At 34.7% G+C, this 19,622-nt stretch overlaps 1 protein-coding gene across 1 annotated transcript in view; it reads right to left on the bottom strand.

Annotated features, from left to right (window-relative positions):
* Window positions 437-19,622, bottom strand: part of LOC109842042 (DENN domain and WD repeat-containing protein SCD1) — a 46,547-nt gene continuing 27,361 nt past the window's right edge. Inside the window, exons 20-36 of the mRNA XM_020410960.1 lie at window positions 17,668-17,715; window positions 15,430-15,487; window positions 15,228-15,311; window positions 14,865-15,120; window positions 14,491-14,702; window positions 14,082-14,146; window positions 9,579-9,702; window positions 7,685-7,866; window positions 7,001-7,072; window positions 6,749-6,909; window positions 6,593-6,634; window positions 5,987-6,195; window positions 4,258-4,359; window positions 2,902-3,097; window positions 2,211-2,734; window positions 547-573; window positions 437-460 (exon numbers count right to left, since the gene is read on the bottom strand). Coding sequence (XP_020266549.1) covers window positions 437-460; window positions 547-573; window positions 2,211-2,734; window positions 2,902-3,097; window positions 4,258-4,359; window positions 5,987-6,195; window positions 6,593-6,634; window positions 6,749-6,909; window positions 7,001-7,072; window positions 7,685-7,866; window positions 9,579-9,702; window positions 14,082-14,146; window positions 14,491-14,702; window positions 14,865-15,120; window positions 15,228-15,311; window positions 15,430-15,487; window positions 17,668-17,715 — 2,386 coding nt within the window. The remainder of the gene's footprint in view (window positions 461-546; window positions 574-2,210; window positions 2,735-2,901; window positions 3,098-4,257; window positions 4,360-5,986; window positions 6,196-6,592; window positions 6,635-6,748; window positions 6,910-7,000; window positions 7,073-7,684; window positions 7,867-9,578; window positions 9,703-14,081; window positions 14,147-14,490; window positions 14,703-14,864; window positions 15,121-15,227; window positions 15,312-15,429; window positions 15,488-17,667; window positions 17,716-19,622) is intronic.

Here is a 19,622-nt window from a genome sequence, read left to right as displayed (position 1 = left end):
ATTGAAATAACCCTCTTTTTTATTTAAAAAAAACTAGTTTTGGTGATTAAAACCGAAAAGATGTAAATTTGAGATGGTACCTAGTGAAACATATTTTCCTTTATCCGATATTTGATTATCATGAAAAATAAACAATAGAAAGTGAATATTTAAAACTAAATTTATAAACAAAAAGCATAGAAGAATATTAGATTCCTCGTTCACCTTTTTTCCCCCTTTTTTTTTCTGTGAACAAGAAATCTTGGCTATGTCAATCAAGTATTCGGAACAGAGTCAAAAATCTCAAAGCCACAAGGTCCCTCTAAACAGAGTCAAAAATCTCAAAGCCACTAGGTCCCTCTAAGCCACCCAGAGCGCCTGTAAATAGCACGAGTGATGTAGTACTCATCAAATGAATATTTTTTTTGAGCTGAAAAAAACAGGGTGGGTACCCTGCTCATAGGGGAATATTATTAATAACCTGAAAACAAAGCAAAATACATCGCATCCAGATGAAGAAACACAAAAGGAGAAGCAGATAAGGAGCGGACATATGTCGTCACCTACCAAACTAAACTCAAAGCGTTTCTGCAACTAGAAAAAACCGAAAAACATACTTACACAGCAGAGTAGATTGTAGCACACTAGAAAACATGACAACTATGATGAAGAAAGCAAGCAACAACAAAAAATTCAACATCATAGAAAATTCTTCATCCAGTAGACTTGGAACGACATGAGTTAGAGATCGATGGAGAAATTATCGCCGGAGGCATCGGGGGCGTGCTTCTTAGAGAGCTCCTGAAAACCGAGATTATAAGCAGCCCTGCGTAGTCTCCTGGCCATCCTACCCTCTTCGGCACCTGACCAAAATATTGTAAATCTCACAATATTTAGAAGCAATGTGGAGCGGGTTAGGCTGCCAATCCTTGAAAATAAGAGCATTTCTACTAAACCAAATCCACCAACAAGCGCAAGGCAACAGAAGCTTCCAAATGTTTTTTTTATATCCGAACAAAGATTAGGAGAATTGTGGAATAAAATCAGCTCATCCATGGACTGGGGCCAACAGTTAGTTGGAGGGAGGGGGAAGAGAAAGTTCCAGACTGCACGAGCGAAGGAGCAGTGAATAAAAAGATGATCATGCGTTTCTACACCCAGTTGACAGAAGGAACATCTGGGATCACCAGTCCAACCTTTGTGGATCAAATTAGCCTTCGTATTCAGCTTCTTTTTAGAGATGATCCAGAAAAGAACTTTTACCTTTGTAGGAATGGATGATTTCCAAATCATACTGAAGAGCTGAGATTTAATACCCCCTGAATTGACAAAGGAGTAATATGATTTGATTGAGTATATCCCCGATGAGTGGAGAGTCCACCAAAGATCGTCCGGAGCAGAGGAGTCTCTTGGATTGATAGATGCTAAGAAGGAATGAAGATGATTGAGGTCTGACCTTTCTGGTAGGGAGATACCTCTTATTGTTAGAGGATGCCAAAGCCAAGCATCATTGAGTATTTTACCTTGCGATCTGATACTGTAGTTTTGGGAGAGAGCTAACTGCTATGCATGAGGGAAAAGGCTACAAAGGGAATTTGCCGAAGACCATTTGTCGTGCCAAAATCTGCATGCTCTACCATCTCCAACCTTCCATTTTACCAAGCTAAAGAAGGCGGAGTGAATGGAGAATAAGTCATGGATGAATCTTGAAGCCGAACTCTTAGGATGGTGAGCAATAGGATTTGACCCATCTTTGGAGTAAACAGAAAAGATCACTTTGCTAATAATAGAGTTTCTGTCGGAAATTCTCCAAATCCATTTGGAGAGAAGAGCTTTGTTGAAATTGGGGATATCACTGACCCCGAGGCCTCCTTCAGCCTTGGACTTGCAAAAAATCCCCCAGTTTATGAGGCATTTGACTCTAGAGTGGGTGAGGCTACCATTCTAAAGAAAATCTTTCCTAATTTTGTCGATGGCCTTAGATAACCACTGCGGCAGCTTGAAAAAAGACATATAGTAGAGGGGGAGAGAGGAGAGGACGGAATTCAAAAGTGTTAACCTTCCGCCAATGTAGAGAGATTTGTTTTTCCATAGCGAAAGCTTCTTCTTGAATGATTCTAGAAGTGGTTGCCACTCTCTTTTGGAAAGGGAACCTCTTTTGAGGGGGAGACCCAAATATGAGAAAGGGAGAGAGCCGACTAAACAGTTGAGAATCTCAGCTAGCATATTACCTCTGTGGGGGATTTTCCAAGATAAAAAAGGTTGGATTTGAGGGGATTAACACAAAGTCCTGATATGTTAGCAAAAATGGAAATGATGGTTTTAAGGGTAACCATATCAGAGGAGGAGGCCCTAGAGAAGATGATAGTATCGTCCGCAAACTGAATAGTCCTAATAGAATTGAGCTCCCCTTTCAAATTGAGGTCTGATAAATCCCCCAAAGCAGCGCTACAGCTAAGCATTTTACTCAGAACATCAGCCACATGCAAAAAAAGCAAGGGGGAGAGAGGGTCACCTTGTTTGAGACCCGTGAAGCATCTAAAAAATTTGGTAGGAGAACCATTCACAAGAACAGCTGATTTCGAAGAGGATAAAATGTGATGGATCCAGTGGTACCACTTGGGGCCAAAATCTCTGGCTTTGAGAAGGGGGAGAAGGAATGACAAGTTAACACAGTCAAAGGCCTTGTAAAAGTCTACCTTGAAGGCACTTATTTCTTTTTTCCCGGAAGAACAGAAGTTAATCATTTCATGACCTAAAAGAAAAGAGTCCAAAGAAGATTTACCATATTGAAAAGCTTATTGAGAGTTATCGATGAGAAGGTGGAGGACTTTTCTTAACCTATTAGCCAAAATTTTGGAAAAGATTTGCATGAACTGTTGATGAGGCTAATGGGCCGAAAATCTTTGGGAGAATTTGCACCATCCTTTTTAGGAATAAGACAAATGTGAGAGTAGTTGATATTATGTAAAGATTGGGGATGAGAAAATAAGCCTTGGATGAACTCAATAACATCAGCTTGGATGACAGACCAGGATCTGTGAAAAAACAGAATGGGAAGCCTATCAGGCCCAGGAGATTTATCAGGGTGCAGGTCAAATGCAACCTCTGTGATTTCCTGCGGGGAGAAAGGAAGATCAAGAGAAGAGAGATCAAAATTGTCTTGAGAGTAAAGAAGATTCCAGTTAGGTATAAGACTAGATGCAGGGGGTTGTTCAAACAAATTTGAGAAGAAGGTAAAAAAGAATTGCTTGATGACACTATCAGATGAGATAATGGAGTCATTTATGATGAGGTGGGGAATAAAGTTTTTTCAACGATGGTAGGAAGCAAATTTGTGGATAAAAGCAGAGTTGTTATCGCCTTCTTTCAACCATTGAATGCGGGATCTTTGTTTCCATTTGATCTCATCTGCTTTTAGCAAGAGAGAGGAGACATCAAATGAATATTGGAAACAACTGTGACACGAATACTGGTTAATCACTGGTCCTCTTTGCCCAAGGTCCCTACATTCAACCGTTACGCCACTCAGAGGGGGTCTCATTCACTTTCATCCACTTAAAATTTGGATAAAGTGAAAAATGTTGAAGCACCTATCATGCTCCACTTTCAAATTACTTTCTATTCGCTTCCAATTACCGAGCACATTTAAAATGGAAATAAAAAGAGCGGACATGTTCCACTCTATTAATGGATGTTGAACTAACTCCTATAGGTAAACATGATAAATCCGACTGGTCGTTGAGTATTCCCGCGTCAAAGTAATTAATAATTGTGCTTCATAGCAGAAGCAACCAACATACACATCTCCCTCTCTCTCACTTTTCGAACTCCCCCTAAATTCTTCTTTCCCATTTAGCCAACTATAAACTCTTTTCCTTCTTTTCTTTTTCTTTTTTCATTCTGGCTACCATAATTTGTTGGTTTGCAGTGATAGACAACGATTTCATGAAAGCAGATATGTTCAACTCTGGAGCAATAAAATAAAATATATACCTGAGCTCTTTCTTAACTTACAGAAGCACTATAAAAAAAACAATACCTGAGTTTTTTCTTAACTTGCAAGAAACTGAAAAAATAAGCAAATTGATCCTACAGTAAACTAACCAGATTTATACATCCTCAAGGAACACACGCTTCATAAATATTTGGCCCGTAACTTGAAAAATATGAAAAAAACAAGCAAAATATTAAAGATTACACGAAACCTCTTGCTACAGCACGCCCCCCCCCGCCCCCCCCCCTCCCCCCCCCGTGTCCCGCAAAAAAAAACACAACTAGATGGTTGCATCGGTGGGCTTCCCATAGGCCGAAGAAGTCCGTTGCGAAGCTGCCACTACATATTCTTTTCCTATCGAGATCAGAAGCCACACAGCGTACCTGATGTGTTCAGAATCAAATAATGCACATCAAAAAAATCTCACAGACTTGTCAAAAAAAACAATGTAAATAGTTGAGTTGTCGCTAGTATTGATCTTTGGACCAACCATATTCTCAGAGAGAGGAAATATGAAAAATACTAGCTAGAAGAACCAAGAACCAAGGTTCTTGTTTTACTAATAAACTAGTTAATTTCCACAACCCTGTTTCTTTTTTAAATGGATAAAAGAACCACATGGCAATATTTTTGTGAATGTCTTTCGCCTACACAGCTTTTATTCTTTACCTAAAGAACAAAGTGCCTAACAATGCTTAGAATCAACCTATATCCATCAAAAACCTCCAACAAACATTCATCAACAAAAATGAAAATATTTATGTTGTTGCTAGTATTGATATTTGGACCAACCCTAATTTCAATATGACAGAAAAAAAGTACAAGATAGAGTTTTAAGTACTAGAGTTCTTAGCTATAGCAATCAGCTAGCTAACATTGTTATCGAGGGGCAAGGCGCAATGCGGGGCGCAAAGACCCCTTACGCGCACCATGCGCAAGGTGCACAACGATGCACGCGCCTCACTGAATTGAGGCGCACAACACAAACTAATATTTTTCAACATAAGACAAAGAAGCATATAAGCAACATGTTTATAAATTGTCACATAAAAAGACCAAGAAATATAATTTCGTCGACTAAATCACAAAAGAGTCTTCATTAGCATGCATAACATAGAGAAGTTCATAAGTTTCCACAAATCACAATGCAAGATAATCTCCAACATAAACAAAAGTCTATGAAACAAAACAAGCAAGTAACAAATAAGAAATATGTATTTTTATTTAAAATATGATATATGTATTTTTAAGTAACAATTAAGTGATTAAAAAAAACATGATTGTTCATAATTTTCTAGTTAGCATTCTTAATTGCTATTTGCAAGTTAGCATGAAAAGATGGAGAATAGAGGTAACAATTACATATTTACATGTTCATAATTTTCTAGTTAGCATGCTAATTAGAGAAGTTACAATTAGCAAACAAGTATACTAAATTACTAATTATTGTTTCCTTTTTATAGGTTAAACATGAAAAGATAGAGAATAGATTAGCAACTAGCAAGAAATAGTCAATTACATGATGTAAATATGTAATATGTAAATTATTTAAAAAAACAGAAGAAATAGTCTATTACATCATGCAGTTGTCAAGCGCGTGCGAGACGCATGCGAGGCGCACGCAAGTCGCACATGAGGGGTACCAGCGCCCCGTGCCCGGGGCGCGCGCCTCGATAACAATGCTAGCTAATTTCCACACCCATGCTTGCTGAATGTTATTGCTCACTTAAAAAGTTCCTTTACTATTGAAAAAGGTGCAGGATAGAAGAACCAACACCAATTACTAGATAAGAAATTTCATGGTGATTTTTGAATTTTTGTCTAGCAGTGCTTTTTATTTCTCTACCTTCAAGAACGGATTTTTGAGAGAAGATATGATCACTAATTCCAAAATCCACAACAAGTCAGTTTATATCATAAATGACAGAAAATAAAATTTCCAAACTTATATAATGAATATAAAGTAATTTTGATAAAGAATCAATAATGTTTAGGATGAACTGAGTATACCGTAGCCACAGATCTTTGAGGGGTTCTGTAGAGTTGCCATCCTGCCATCTTAGAACCTGCACTAGAGAAACCACCGAGTCTTTCTTGAGGTCGATGGAAGAAAGACATAGAATTATCAGCTGCACCAATCCCCAGCCAGTGTTCTCCAGCATTAACAGATAAAATAGAAGCTGAATGAACTGTTACATTCTTCACACATTTTATTCCTCCTGCATCAATACAATAAAGAAAGAAGTTCTTTGAGAAAAATAACCAAATTTTCACTCTTCTGCACCAGTTTGTGGTAATTGAAAAGGTCACCAATAGGGCAAATAAAGAATGCGATGTTGCTCCACTTTCTTTTTTATCCAGAAAAAACTATAAGATGGTTAGAAATCAAGATTCATATGCTTACTTGATGTAAAAAAATCACATGATCAAAGCTTCATGAGGTACCCCAAATTTTGTACTTGAGCATGTTTTATTTTAAGTGTGAGATGGTGCAATACGGAGTAACTAAACAATTTGGGCGAGCATATCAACATGTCTAGATTTAAATTCTATGAACAATGAAAAATTTATGCCAGAGAATCATCCAGTTAGCTTTCTAGCTTAGGGACATCTTACCTTCATCATTTTCCCAAAATCGAATAAGTCCATCAGTAGAACCTAAAATGAAACAAAAAAGTGAAATGAAAAACTTTGTTGTGTTGTATCTGCCACCTTGGCATTATGTAATGCAAATGAATTCAAAAATTCTATGCTAAAGCGACAATGACAAACCGGTGATGATTCCTTTATCTGATGGCGAATGCTCAACTGACAGAATTGGACCAGCATGGCAAGCTAAAACGGCATCACATGTTCCTCGAGAAACAGACCAAACCCTAGCCGTCCAGTCATCACTTCCAGTAAGTACTGTGTCTCCAACCATCCTTATAGACCTGAGTTGTTATCAGAATTGGCGCATCACTCACATAGTTAAGATTAGTAGGATGAACTTTGCTATCTTGTTTTCTTTCTCTACCATCTCACCTGATCCATTTTGTGTGACCTTGAAGTTTATGCATCTGCCTACCAGCACGAATATCCCAGATATTTGCATTCCTGAAAAAAACAAACGCCTAACTGGTGACAAGTTCTATCTTCTACATTAATAACCATGCATAACAATGTTACCTAGGTACTTCTATCATGAAGCCATACCCATGCCGAATACATACCCGACACGTCCCTTTACCCGAACTTCACGGACACTCTTTGGATATATGCATGCATTTTAATCAGACATGTACTCAATTGTATGATATATATCTTAATTTAAAACACTTAGTCATACGCTTCCCGGACGTATCTTACACTGCATGACCATTCCTTGGAACTCGTTAGAGGTTTGTTTCAGCCCGTAGCCAAGTTAAAGCTTATGATTTAAAAGAGTGGTTTGAGTGTCTATTAACAAAAGAGCAGTTTTCGATTTGTAATGATCAACATAATAAAAGATTCTTAAAAATATGATAAGAATTTCAGTCCAAATAGCACATGAAATGAAAAATAATAATGATCTCATCTAAATTACTAATTTCAATATATACACGTAGCCATCTCCCCATATCCTAAATTTCACAAATTTGAATGTCCTGTACCCGTATACCCACACCCGCACCAGTACCGGTACCGCACTTAGATGCATAACAATGAAAATTGATTCAATTCACATACACATCTCTTCCAGCAGCTGACAAGATTCCTGTGGAATCATCATATTCCATGCAGAGAACTGCACTTGAAGAACGACCAACTGTTGCAACACAAGTGTCGGTTCTCACATCCCACATCTTCACAGTGCCATCATGAGAGGCTGTGAGAACACGTTCACCAGATAACATCCGAATACAACTAACCTTCATAAGAAAATTTACAAAATAAGAATGAGACTTAGTCAATGACTATCATCTTCAGATGCATAATAATTTTTTTAGAATTGTAATGCATGCAAGTTAAACAGAGAAAGTCTTGGCTACCTAACATGCATAAACCAGTATGAAGACAGATAAAAAGAACAACATTGAACTGATATACAATAAAGATTGTCTGAAGTCATAATCAGAGGCTAAAAGTTGAAAGCATGACACCAGATATAATCAGCATTTGTTATATTGAATATATGACACCACAGATAATCAGCATTTGTTAGAATATATGACAGCAGAGATAATCAGCATTTGTTATATAGAATATATATGGCTTAAGGTAGAAGAAGTCACATCTAAAAGAAGAATATAAATTATAATTCTTCAGTTCAAAAAGAGAGGATTTTTTGTTCCAACTTGGTTATGCTTGGACTCGATCCCGTTTTCCTCTTAAATATAGAAAGAATGAACACTTTATACATCAAGATACTTGTACTGTTGTGTGATGAATTTATATGCCAACTTTTAAAAGGTAAGCACAACATGTGATACCCCAAGTTTAGTCCCACATTGGATGAGGACAGAAGTGTGGGAGGGTTTAAATATAAGTCATGAGATTCAAGTGCAACAATGATCCACCATTTTTGGCAGTGGATTGAGCTAAAGACTTGCGCTCACTGGGTTCCAAGGGCTTACATCGCATCAATGGGCTCGTGGGCACGAGGCGTGACAGAGCATCTCTATGTCGTGCACAAGTATCAAAGATAAATGGCAATATAGACAAAATGCACTTAACTTCTAAAGGTCCAGCGAGAAAATGTTCATCCAACAGTGTATTAATGCACTTGTAGGTTAATAAATAAATAGACTAACTGTGCTGGCCCAACAGTGTATTAATGCACTTGTAGGTTAATAATCAATAGACTAACTATGCCGCTAAACATATATTAGCGATTATACCATGATTGCTGAATATGAAAAGGTTGCACAGAGCTGGGTCAGGTTGTACTGGAGCAAAAGCATATGGTTATGATGGAGATGCATAAGTGCAACACAAGACAAAAATACATGGCTCAACAATAGTTTGCAAATGTCATTTCAGATCCAAAAACATATGGGGAACCTTAGGTTTTATGATTCTATCAACATCTATATCGAAAGAATTATGTTAAAATTTTGCTATTTACACCTAGGAGCTGGATTCTTAGTTGAAACAAAGGGAACCATTAAATATGTTAACATAGGTAATTATAATCCCAAGCTACTCCAATTAACTAAATGCTTACGAGTCATTTTCTTAACAAAGAAGAAAAAAATAAGCTGCAAGAGTGAATAGGAGGCCAAACACTCTGAACCTTCATCTAATGCGACCTGAAAGCCAATCCATCTGATGATACGTGTTTCAAATCTTGTTTTCCGAAACACACTATTATAAGTTTATAAGAGTTAGTAAAGACAGGCAAGAAGAACAAAATGATAAGAAATGAGGAGGCTCCGAATCTGCCCATATCATCGACACTTTCATGATTTTATCTCACATATTTTGAGGATAACTTCCTCAGCATAGAATTAATAAGCATTCAAAGTTAATAATAAAAAGTAGAATTTATGTTGATTTTCATAGGATAACTAGGTATATGAAATGTTCTTAAATAAGGGGAGCAATCATGGAAACATAGAAGTTGATGAAAAAGTGATCAGACCGGAGCATTATGGCCCTTCAGCTCTTCTAAGAGCTGAGATGTTTGTTTATCCCATACTATCACAGACTGATCATCTGAGCCTGATACCACTTTATTGCGGTCGGAGCTAATTGCACGAATAGGCCTGTAAACAAAATAAAATTGGCCAGTTAGATCTAACAAGCCTCACCAACAACTCCAAGAAAATTTAAATTGACAGAATAAGAGAACATCTGCTATAAATCGTTGAAGATTAAAAAAAAAAGCAAATATAACTTGCATGGAAAAAGGAACAGTGAAAGGTGATATTTAAGGTGCATTATTTTCAAGTTCTGAGGATAATGGAATTTCTTCTGAATTTTAGACATGCTCAAGAACTGACATAGTTATTTTTTTCAACATAATAAATAACAATAATAAAAAGAAGAAGGAAAAGAAAAAAAAACTTTAGACTGATGTCAGTTCCTCCACTTCGTGCGACTTTTCTTCAACAATACTATCATGCAAACAAAACTGCAGAAAGGTAACTAACATGTGCATTTCCCGCCTATTTAAATACCTTGTTTCCATAAGGGTGTATGGCCTAAGCCCCAAAGGAGCCACAGGTCACATATTTGAACTCCATCAACTTAAAGCCCACATCAGACCTTTTACTAGCCCATCTGTGTTAACCTAGGCTCAAACTCGTTTGCCTATTATCAGTGCACCCATCAAGCTCTTGTGTGTGTGTGTGTGTGTGTGTGTGTGTGTGTATCATGTGAAGCAATTTTCCTTCAACTTGCCTAGCTTGATGACTCTAACTCCAACTTCCCAGCAATTAAGTGATTCCGCTTGTTTCTTAGTCGAACTTCCATTACCTTGGTGCTCACACACATAAGCGCTCTCATCTCAGTTACATTCTTTTTTCTTCTCCTTCCCCCGAGTTGCTTGATTACCAAAGTTCAAACCTAAAGCAAATCATATTGCTGTCATTTTCTTAACTTTTCCTCAAATTCATTGGTATCAGCAGTCACATACTGCTCCAAGTGGCATGATTTAAGGAATAACTCCAACATCGTGAAGTTAAAAGAATCATATTCAACTACTTGACACGTGCTTCCTATCTGAGAGATCAGCTAGGCAGGATGACGAGGTTAGAAAGTGAGAATCTTTGCCCCACTGGAATGTGCTCTCCTACTTGCCTGTTTGGTGTGTGGGTAGGTACTATGGATTTTATTTGGTTTTGGGTTTTTCATAGGGAACCACCCCGCAATTAGGCCCCATTTCATGGTACTTACCCTAATTACCTGAGTTCCAAATAACACCTTCACGTGCCATTCCATCAACATATAACCAGATATGCCCACTTTCTCCCAATTTTCCATCCAAAAAAGTGTTGTTTTACCACAACAGTCAGCAGATATGAGTAAATCCATCAAAAAACACTTTTTTTGAATGGAAAATTAGGCAAAGGTGGGCATAGGTGGTTATATGTTGACGAAATGGCACGTAAGGGTCGTATTTTGAAACTCATGTAATTATGGGTGGTAACATGAAATGGAACCTATTTTAAGGATGATTTTTTGAAAAAATAAAATTTGATCCAGAACTCTGGTAGCTAGATTTCCTGCCAATTTTAATAACTTTATAATTTTAAATAATTTGGCCAGGAGTCATCTTCACTCCTCCCTTATCAAACCCAGTCAAAAAATCTAATACTATTATAAAAGTGCGTTTGTATGTTAAAACATTTCTTCTAAAAATACCCTCTAATAGACATACATGCACATATAAAACACATACGTGCATACATAAATCATAAATATTACCCCTTCAACATGCACAAATACATAGCAATGATAACATGATAAAGATAATAATAAATAATGTAATAAATAATAAATTGTTGCAATAAATACGTTACGAATGTGTAAAAAAAATCTACAATCTCATCTCAAATTTCAAAAAACTATAAAAATAAAAAATTACAAAATGTACAATACTATAGAATACTATAAAATTGTTGCAATAAATATGTTACGAATGTGCACAAAAATCTGACATCTCATTTCAAATTTCAAAAACCTATAAAAATAAAAAATTACAAAAAGTACGATACTATAGAATACTAAATGTACAGTCCTATAGAATATTAAATGAATAGAGAAATCTACCAATCAAATGTCAAATAACTATTTAAATTACAAGTTATTTTGTATTTGAATCTTTATTTTCCTCCTCTACAGTTTTATCATACACTTGTATGTAAGTGCTCAAGTTTTTTTGTTTAATCATCATGAAGATAAGCTATATAGCCAATACTTCACTTAAGAAACTTTGAATCTTCCCGTACATAGACTAAAGAGAAAACAAAAATCTCAAAGAAAAAACAAAAGAAATGGACAGATAAGCAGCAAAGATTTGATATTTCTATATTATTTTATCGCGGTTGCTATTTGGGTGGGTTTTAATAATTTAGTAATTACAGTGTAATCTCTAACTTCAGGTTAGATTATTTAATATCAGGTTAGATTATTTCATATTATAATATTTGGTAACAATTCATAATTTAAATGCTCAATATTATTCATTTATTTGTTCTCCTCTTCTGACTCTATCATCAAAATGGCTCAATGTGCCAATTAAGTACATCAATGACCATCTAGAGCTCATTAATCCCATTGAATGTATTAATCATAACTAGAAGGACCCTTCCCCTGCCTCAACATCTCTATAAATGGTCGTGAAGAAATCAAAATTCTTTTACTGTGAAGTCAAAGGATGCTATTAGCTATGTGCTTTTAACATTTAACTTTTCTTAATGAGGAATTAATGTATGTTATTTTTCTTTTAACCAATTACAGTTTGGATGGATCAAGATTAGTGAAATATATTTTGTATTTAATTGAATGATTCATACATATGTAACGGTGTGCAAAGAGAAGTCATTGTGCGATTTTTTTTCTTTGAGGAAAAAGAGTTTTTTTCTCAGTAATTCTTATGTAAAGCGAGGAAACAAGTCATGTTTGAGATTTTTTTTTTCCTTTGAGAAAAGTACTCCATGAGGAAGCTAAATTTTGAAATTGTGAGACAGCTAGGAATATTATATTTGTATATGCATAAGTTGTTTTATGCCTAATGATATTAAGTCGCTATAATCCTGAATTTTGAAATTGTGAGACAGCTAGGAATACTATTTTTGGATTATCTTCATTTTTATTGCTAATCCTGAATTTTTTATAAATTAAGCAAAATTGAACCCAAGCAACTTCAAATGAAGAATTATGTATCAAGAATGAACTTTGATAGCTTTTAAGCCACACATCAAGATATTGAATTCTTTTTGAACAGTTCGCGAAGTTGTGGATCCACATATATATGATTTCTCATGGAAACACATGAGAAGTTTAGTCAAATTCTCTCTCGTCTTTTATCACTGTGCTCAAATTGCTTTTTTATTGGCTTTCTCCCCAAACCCTCAATGATGTAGAAAAGTTACAGCCATCAAATGCCAACAATTCACAATGATAAGAAAATTATCGGTACTTAGTGATGGATTATACGCTATTTTCAAGTTAGTTTATGATCGCCTTGATGGAATTGAGATGGAGATGAAGACAAGGTAAGGACGAAGTAAGAGTTGAGCTAAATCTCACAAAACCCTCCTAAGTTTGGCCTTTTTTGCACTTAGCCCCTAAAATTTGTAAAATTGTCACTAATCCCAAAAAGTTTGTTTGAGAACCCCCAAGATTGATTTGTTAGTACTAACATGTCACATGAAAATCACATTTACTTAAATGACCAAATTCCTTACTAGATCGTCGTAAACCCGAATGAGTTTTATCAATTGGCCCTAAATAGTCAACTTTGGTAGATACCCAGTTTATTGTCTTTACTTATGAAAATGTATTGGTATAAACATGCAAATCTGCAAAACATCTAAAATTTTATCACTGAATATCTTTTTATCACCCCTTAAAACAGTAGAATGAACAAAATGCATAATAAACTGATAACTAATGAAATTTAGTTGTTTGAATGTGTAAACCATATGTAGCAAGTTTTACATCGAAAAGATTTTTTTTCATTACTTTCTACTGAACTTTTGACAAACTCCTCTTAGTTATACAGTTGCAATTTATTATGATAATATTTTTTAGTCTGTTTATCCTTAGCGAGTACTAGAAATGAAACCTATCCACTAAAATACAAATAGATGGGAAAACCGGAGAATGATATTATAAATATTATTTCTTAAAATTTTAATTCATTAGTTTAGTAATTAAATATTATTATTCAAAATTATTTATTCTAATAAATCTATCATTTTGTTAATATCAATTTTCATCAAAGTTCAATACAAATATAACCACGTGCAATGCATGTGTTCTATAGTGGTAAATTCAAATGCAGTATGACCCTTCTGAAGTAACAATGACCTTTTCCGAAGTTGCCATAAATGAAGATGTAACATCTCTCAATCCTTAAAATAGCCTTTAATGCATGAAGAAAGAAATTCTGGAAACGAAGACATGCTTTCAATACCTGGTATGGCCTTTGAGTGTCGCTCTAAGCTCAGAACCACGTAAAGTAGGATCCCAAATTTTAATCTGTGAAATTTGTAAGAACATGGTCACGTTGAAGAGTACAGAACAAACAGATTCACACAGAATGTTAAAACTGCTGAAATAAAAAACTCGTCTAAAATTGATCCAGAAGCTAGAAGTGTAGATAAAAATGGGAAGCTTGACAAATTCGAAGGAGGTCAAATAATTATAAGTAAGCATGTCATGGTTGGTGCATAAAAGCAAGCAATTCAGGTAACCAACACAATATAAGACTGGATGAAGACCCAAATAACTGAGAGATAATTAAAAGAAACTTTAGAATATACAATTGTCAAACCAAGAAAACTAAAGAAAGTAATGGAAGTATTGAGTTCCATAAATCTAACCGTACAATCCGTGCTCCCACTTATGAAAAATCCAGCATCTTCACGATCACCAAAAAGATCCCACACCTCTCTTCTTGTTACACAGTGAAGAGCAGTGACAGAACTTGCGTGACCCTTAAGCGTGCGCATGCTAGATTGAATTTTCTTCTGCCCAACAGGGGGAATCTCTGATATATGTGGCGAAGAACCATGCTTCAAATTACCGTTTGAACCTGACAACAGTAATAAGTTAATAACAATTAAGAAAACTTCCATTAGTAAACAATTGATTTGCAGAGTACCTAAAAAGAAACATATGTCTACTGGGATAAAGTGAACTTTTTAGCTCAAAAGAAATAAATTTGGAAGTAATACATCATGATGGAAGAACATACCCGAATTGTCAGTATCAGACGCCCACCTGCTAACTCGACTAAAAGAATTTGCTCTTATACTTCTGTCTCTGCTAAACATGCTCTGCACCCAACTTCGGCCTACCGCAGATGCCTCAGCAGGCTGTTGACTTTCATCTGATGCATCTTGTGAACGTGGGGACGACAAAGCATATGAAGATTGAGATTTACCAGTTGAAATACCCCAGTAACCAACACGGAGTAGTTGGATATGTGTCAGCAATGCTCTCAATCTAATCTGAAACAACTCATAAATGATTAGTTAGTCATTGCTGTAAAAATCTAAGTATATAGCTGATGGTTTAGCAAGATGTTCAGAAGCTTGACATAAACAAGAGAACATACAAGCTGCTTGTATCCAATATTGTTTTTCTCTGCAATTGCCTCGATCATGTGCCAACCATCATTTTCTGGCAATCCTAATCCGGCCTCCATAAACAAATTGAAAAGAAGAAATTGGAACAATCAGTTATGCTGTACAGAGCTGAAACCAAGTGCACTAAACGCCAACAATTCCAGCATAAGCATGATAAACTATAAGGTTTACCATATGGGTTGCCATGACAATGAGCTGGGCAGTCAGAAGGGTCACATAATTAGCTACTCTGTTACATTAAGAATCAACCGTCAGAAAAGGCAAGTATTACAGGTTATGTTACATTAAGAATCAACCGTCTGTTATGTTACATTAAGAATCAACCGTCAGAAGAGGTAAGTAGTACAGGTTATGTAGATAGATTTGAAACACAACACTTTTTATAACTTCAAATAAATAAATGATTCTCACAAAATTTGGGGTAAGTATTCCAAATCAAGGTTATGAATTTACATGATTCTCTGAAAAGGTCAATTTCAAGATTATTAGTATGTAGTTAATGCATACAAAGAATTATATCACAATCCAACAATACAATATCGAGAAAACTAGACAACTAAAGTTGTCCCAAGAATCATGGCTCCTCAAATTAACAGACACATATTATTCATTTAAAAGGAAAACGAATTTTGACATACAGTAGTTCGTTGAACAGAAAGTCAAAGAAGGCACGAGTAATGAAAACTTTGTGCAATTACGAAAGTGAAGTTTCAAATGCTAAAGGATAGTGTAACACCTTGAGCACATATGAGCTAGTTCTAATCATCCAAATATAGATGTTCATCTACAAGTACTGAATGTGCATAAACTGTTCTCATTTCACAGGCCAAAAGTATTTCACAGGGAGGAGGCAAAGGGCGTGCATCATACACAACGTTATGATGGCAGCTATAAGTGAGTTAAGTCCAAGTAATCTATGTACATGTAACAATCATCCAATATTTGATGTTTTTTACAGATATAAAATAGTCTTATAAAGTAGAATATCAGATATAAGATAGAAATCCTTTACAAAAACCTTAACAAAAATTAATTTCAGCCCTCGATGTCAAGCTTGTATTGAATCCCCAAAAAAGATTCGGCATAAGCATCACAACTCTTTGCCAAGCCATGAAAAAGATGCATATATATCATGGTCAAACTTGAATGGAATTCCAAATAATAATAATAATAACAACAATAATAATAACTAAGCTATACTCTCAACCCTTTTCCAAAATAAATTCACATTGCAAACCCCAGCTAATCAGGACAGGACATTACATTGTGATGTTGAGGACCGACCAGAAAAAATTGTAAAGTTGTGGGTACTTTCACTGCACCTAATCAATCATTAACGACGTGCCTCAACATCATAATAAACATTTAGAATTAATATATAGGAATTTAAAAAATATGTTTGTTTAGTGTTATCATGCTCCTATGAAACAGCAATGCAGATACTAAACAAATAGGCTAGAACCATTATTTTTCATTATAGGTATATAGGAGTATAACTAGGCTGGGCTCAATCTGAGCCAGCGCAACCCAATCCGCTCATTGGTTAGTGATAGAGGACAAAAGAAGATGGTCTAAACCTATTTAAGGTTTGGAATTTGTAACAACAAATTAGAGAGAAAAGAAAGAAGGAAAAAAAAAATATGTGCCTGCTTATTTGAGATTTCAGACCTAGAAAAACTAGGGGTCACACCCAAAATCGCATTACACAACACAAAACTTAAAGAAGATAACACCCTCTTCAGAATAAATCAAAATCATAAACATCTCAAAGAGTAGATTTTTATAGCATAAACACTTTTGTACCTAGAAATCTATCTTAAATAGGAAAAAGATTCCCAAATGAACAAGAGTTATAAATCAACTAAAATATTATTGTGTAGCTTGCCTTTCATAGATAATGTTACATGAAATTTTAAATTAGAAAATCAAAATTCTAATACTAAGGATGCACGAGGGGCCTGTTTGGTTCGTTGCAGTTCTAAATGCAATTCAAGTGAGCATTGCTGCACCTGCTGTCACATGCAGTAGCAGTTGCTTGGTTCAATTTAAAAGTTTTGCAATTTACAATTATAGTCGTAGTTGCAACTGTTTTGTCATTGGATATCAATATTCTTTGGACATCTATTAGGGGTTGGCTGCAAGTGGAGTTGCAATATAAACCTTTTTGCTAGTCAAAAAGGTTTCAACCGCGAGTTGTGCTCAAATTTGCACCCCTACACCTTTAGTATCTTGAAGTCTGCACTTATCTTGAAGAAGGTACAACAATTAGAATCTTTTGAATCAGAAGTAAAAAATCAACTCTGCTGCTATAAGTTCAAAAGTTACATAAGAGGACCCTAAAGAAACAATGAGTACATGCAGGAAAAGGAGGACGCCAACCAATTGGGACCAATAAGAACAGTGACCTACTTGTTTGAAGATCGCTCCATGAGATATTCAAAGTAGCCATCCCAAAAACTGCAATAGTATAAATACATTAATTTAGTTATTTCTGGAAATAAATAGATACAACATAATTCCTACATCAGCATTATTTTTCTACACAAAATATGAATACCAGCTGCACCGCTTAAATTTATAACCAGAATGAAGATTAAAAAAGACAATACTCACCAGTTATATATATACACCTTACAACAGATTATCAATCTGCCCATAAGAAAAAAAATTGCAGAATATCTTCAAACAAAAATAGCATCTATGAAGGCCACAAGTCACAGGTTTGGACTGAGCCCAGTTCAGAAATGAAAATTCAAGGCATTAAAGTTTCTGAGGTAAAGTTGCACAAAGAAGGCCTAAAATGTTTGAGAAGTTAAGAAAGTAAGATCACAGAGAATCAAGAAACATGAAACTGGTAAAAGAATCAACTGAATGAAATTATGTTTAAGAGGAGGGAATTATCACATAATTTGATTATTAGGAAAAGTAATCAGAAAAAGGCAAAAGGTTTTAAGTATTGGATGTTGGGGAAATATCGGATGACCAAAATTCACACCGGATTAAAGATATCGGGGAAACAATGGGGATATGTAGTAGATATCGAAGTGTCATATCCTAAAATGTAATCCAAACATACTTAATAAAATCTAAGAATAAAAAAATATCAATAATATATGTTGATGATCACTAATCAAATCAGTAGTAGAAACTTGGGGAAAATAGCATACTAGAATTTGCTAGAAAACTTCAAGAGGGTAGAATTTCAGCGGGGCATGTTTATTCCTTCTGGATTGGCAAATTTGTACTGGGACTTTTTGTTGGATTTTGATTTAAGGGACTAGAATTTAGACTTGAATTTAAGGTGTTATTCGTTTAGGATTAGGATTCAGATTTAAATTTAATTAGGACTAGAATTTGGATTTGATTTTAACATGTTATTGGTTATTTCGTTCAATCCAACTACATACTTTCCTACCAAATTAATACCTAAAAAAGTCCAAAGACAATGTGGATTTCTTGTTCTAATCTTGGATACTGATAGAAGTATATTCAATTATAGTAATTAAATATAATTCTTTTATGAAAGTTTAATTTAAATACAATAAATGTCATTACATGATTAATATATTATAAAAATATGTATCATATAAATATTTATTATATTTGAAAGTTATTGAAAGTAATTAAAAATAATGGATCTGAAGGTTTCAAGCTACTAAATATCTCTTAGGCAAAATTATTAACATATAACATAGAATTATGTATTACATTGGAAATTACAAAGGGTAACTTCAAAAAAAAAACATTCTTTTACAAATATTTTGTTAAGATAAGCAAATATCATTTATCTATCTTATAATAATTAAATCAATAAATTACTACTACTACATCTAAATTATGAATATGAACTAAAAAATTTAATCAGATTTTGAACATGTCAGTTTAATTAAAAGCTTTAACTCCTATATTTTTTTTCTCACATGCATTTGCATGTGGCAAAATTCTATTTTCTATGTAGTTTCTTTTGTTCTGCTATTCCTTAATCATAATGAGCGTGTCTCTTGAAATGAATTTTAATTATATTTGATAATAATTATAATTTAACATATTAATCTAGTGTTCAAATTCTAATTAAAATTGTCCATAAACTTAAATTTTAGCACAATAATTCAACTTTCGATTCAATAATCCAACTCAAAAGTTCAAGAATTCTACTAAAAATTTTAAAACACAAGCCAAAAATCCAGGGCTCTAAACCAAAAAATTCAATTCCTAACCCAAACCAAGGATGTCAGATTCATGGACAATTGTCCTAGTCATACTCAATAATCCAAAACGAATAACACCCCCTAATGAAATTTTGCTAAATTATATTGTTTAGGGATAAGCAATATAAAAGGACATATCGATCAATATATCGGCTA

Source organism: Asparagus officinalis, chromosome 5 (assembly GCF_001876935.1).
Source record: "Asparagus officinalis chromosome 5, Aspof.V1, whole genome shotgun sequence".
Classification (NCBI taxonomy): domain Eukaryota; kingdom Viridiplantae; phylum Streptophyta; class Magnoliopsida; order Asparagales; family Asparagaceae; genus Asparagus; species Asparagus officinalis.
This window is presented reverse-complemented; position numbering and strand designations above follow the sequence as displayed.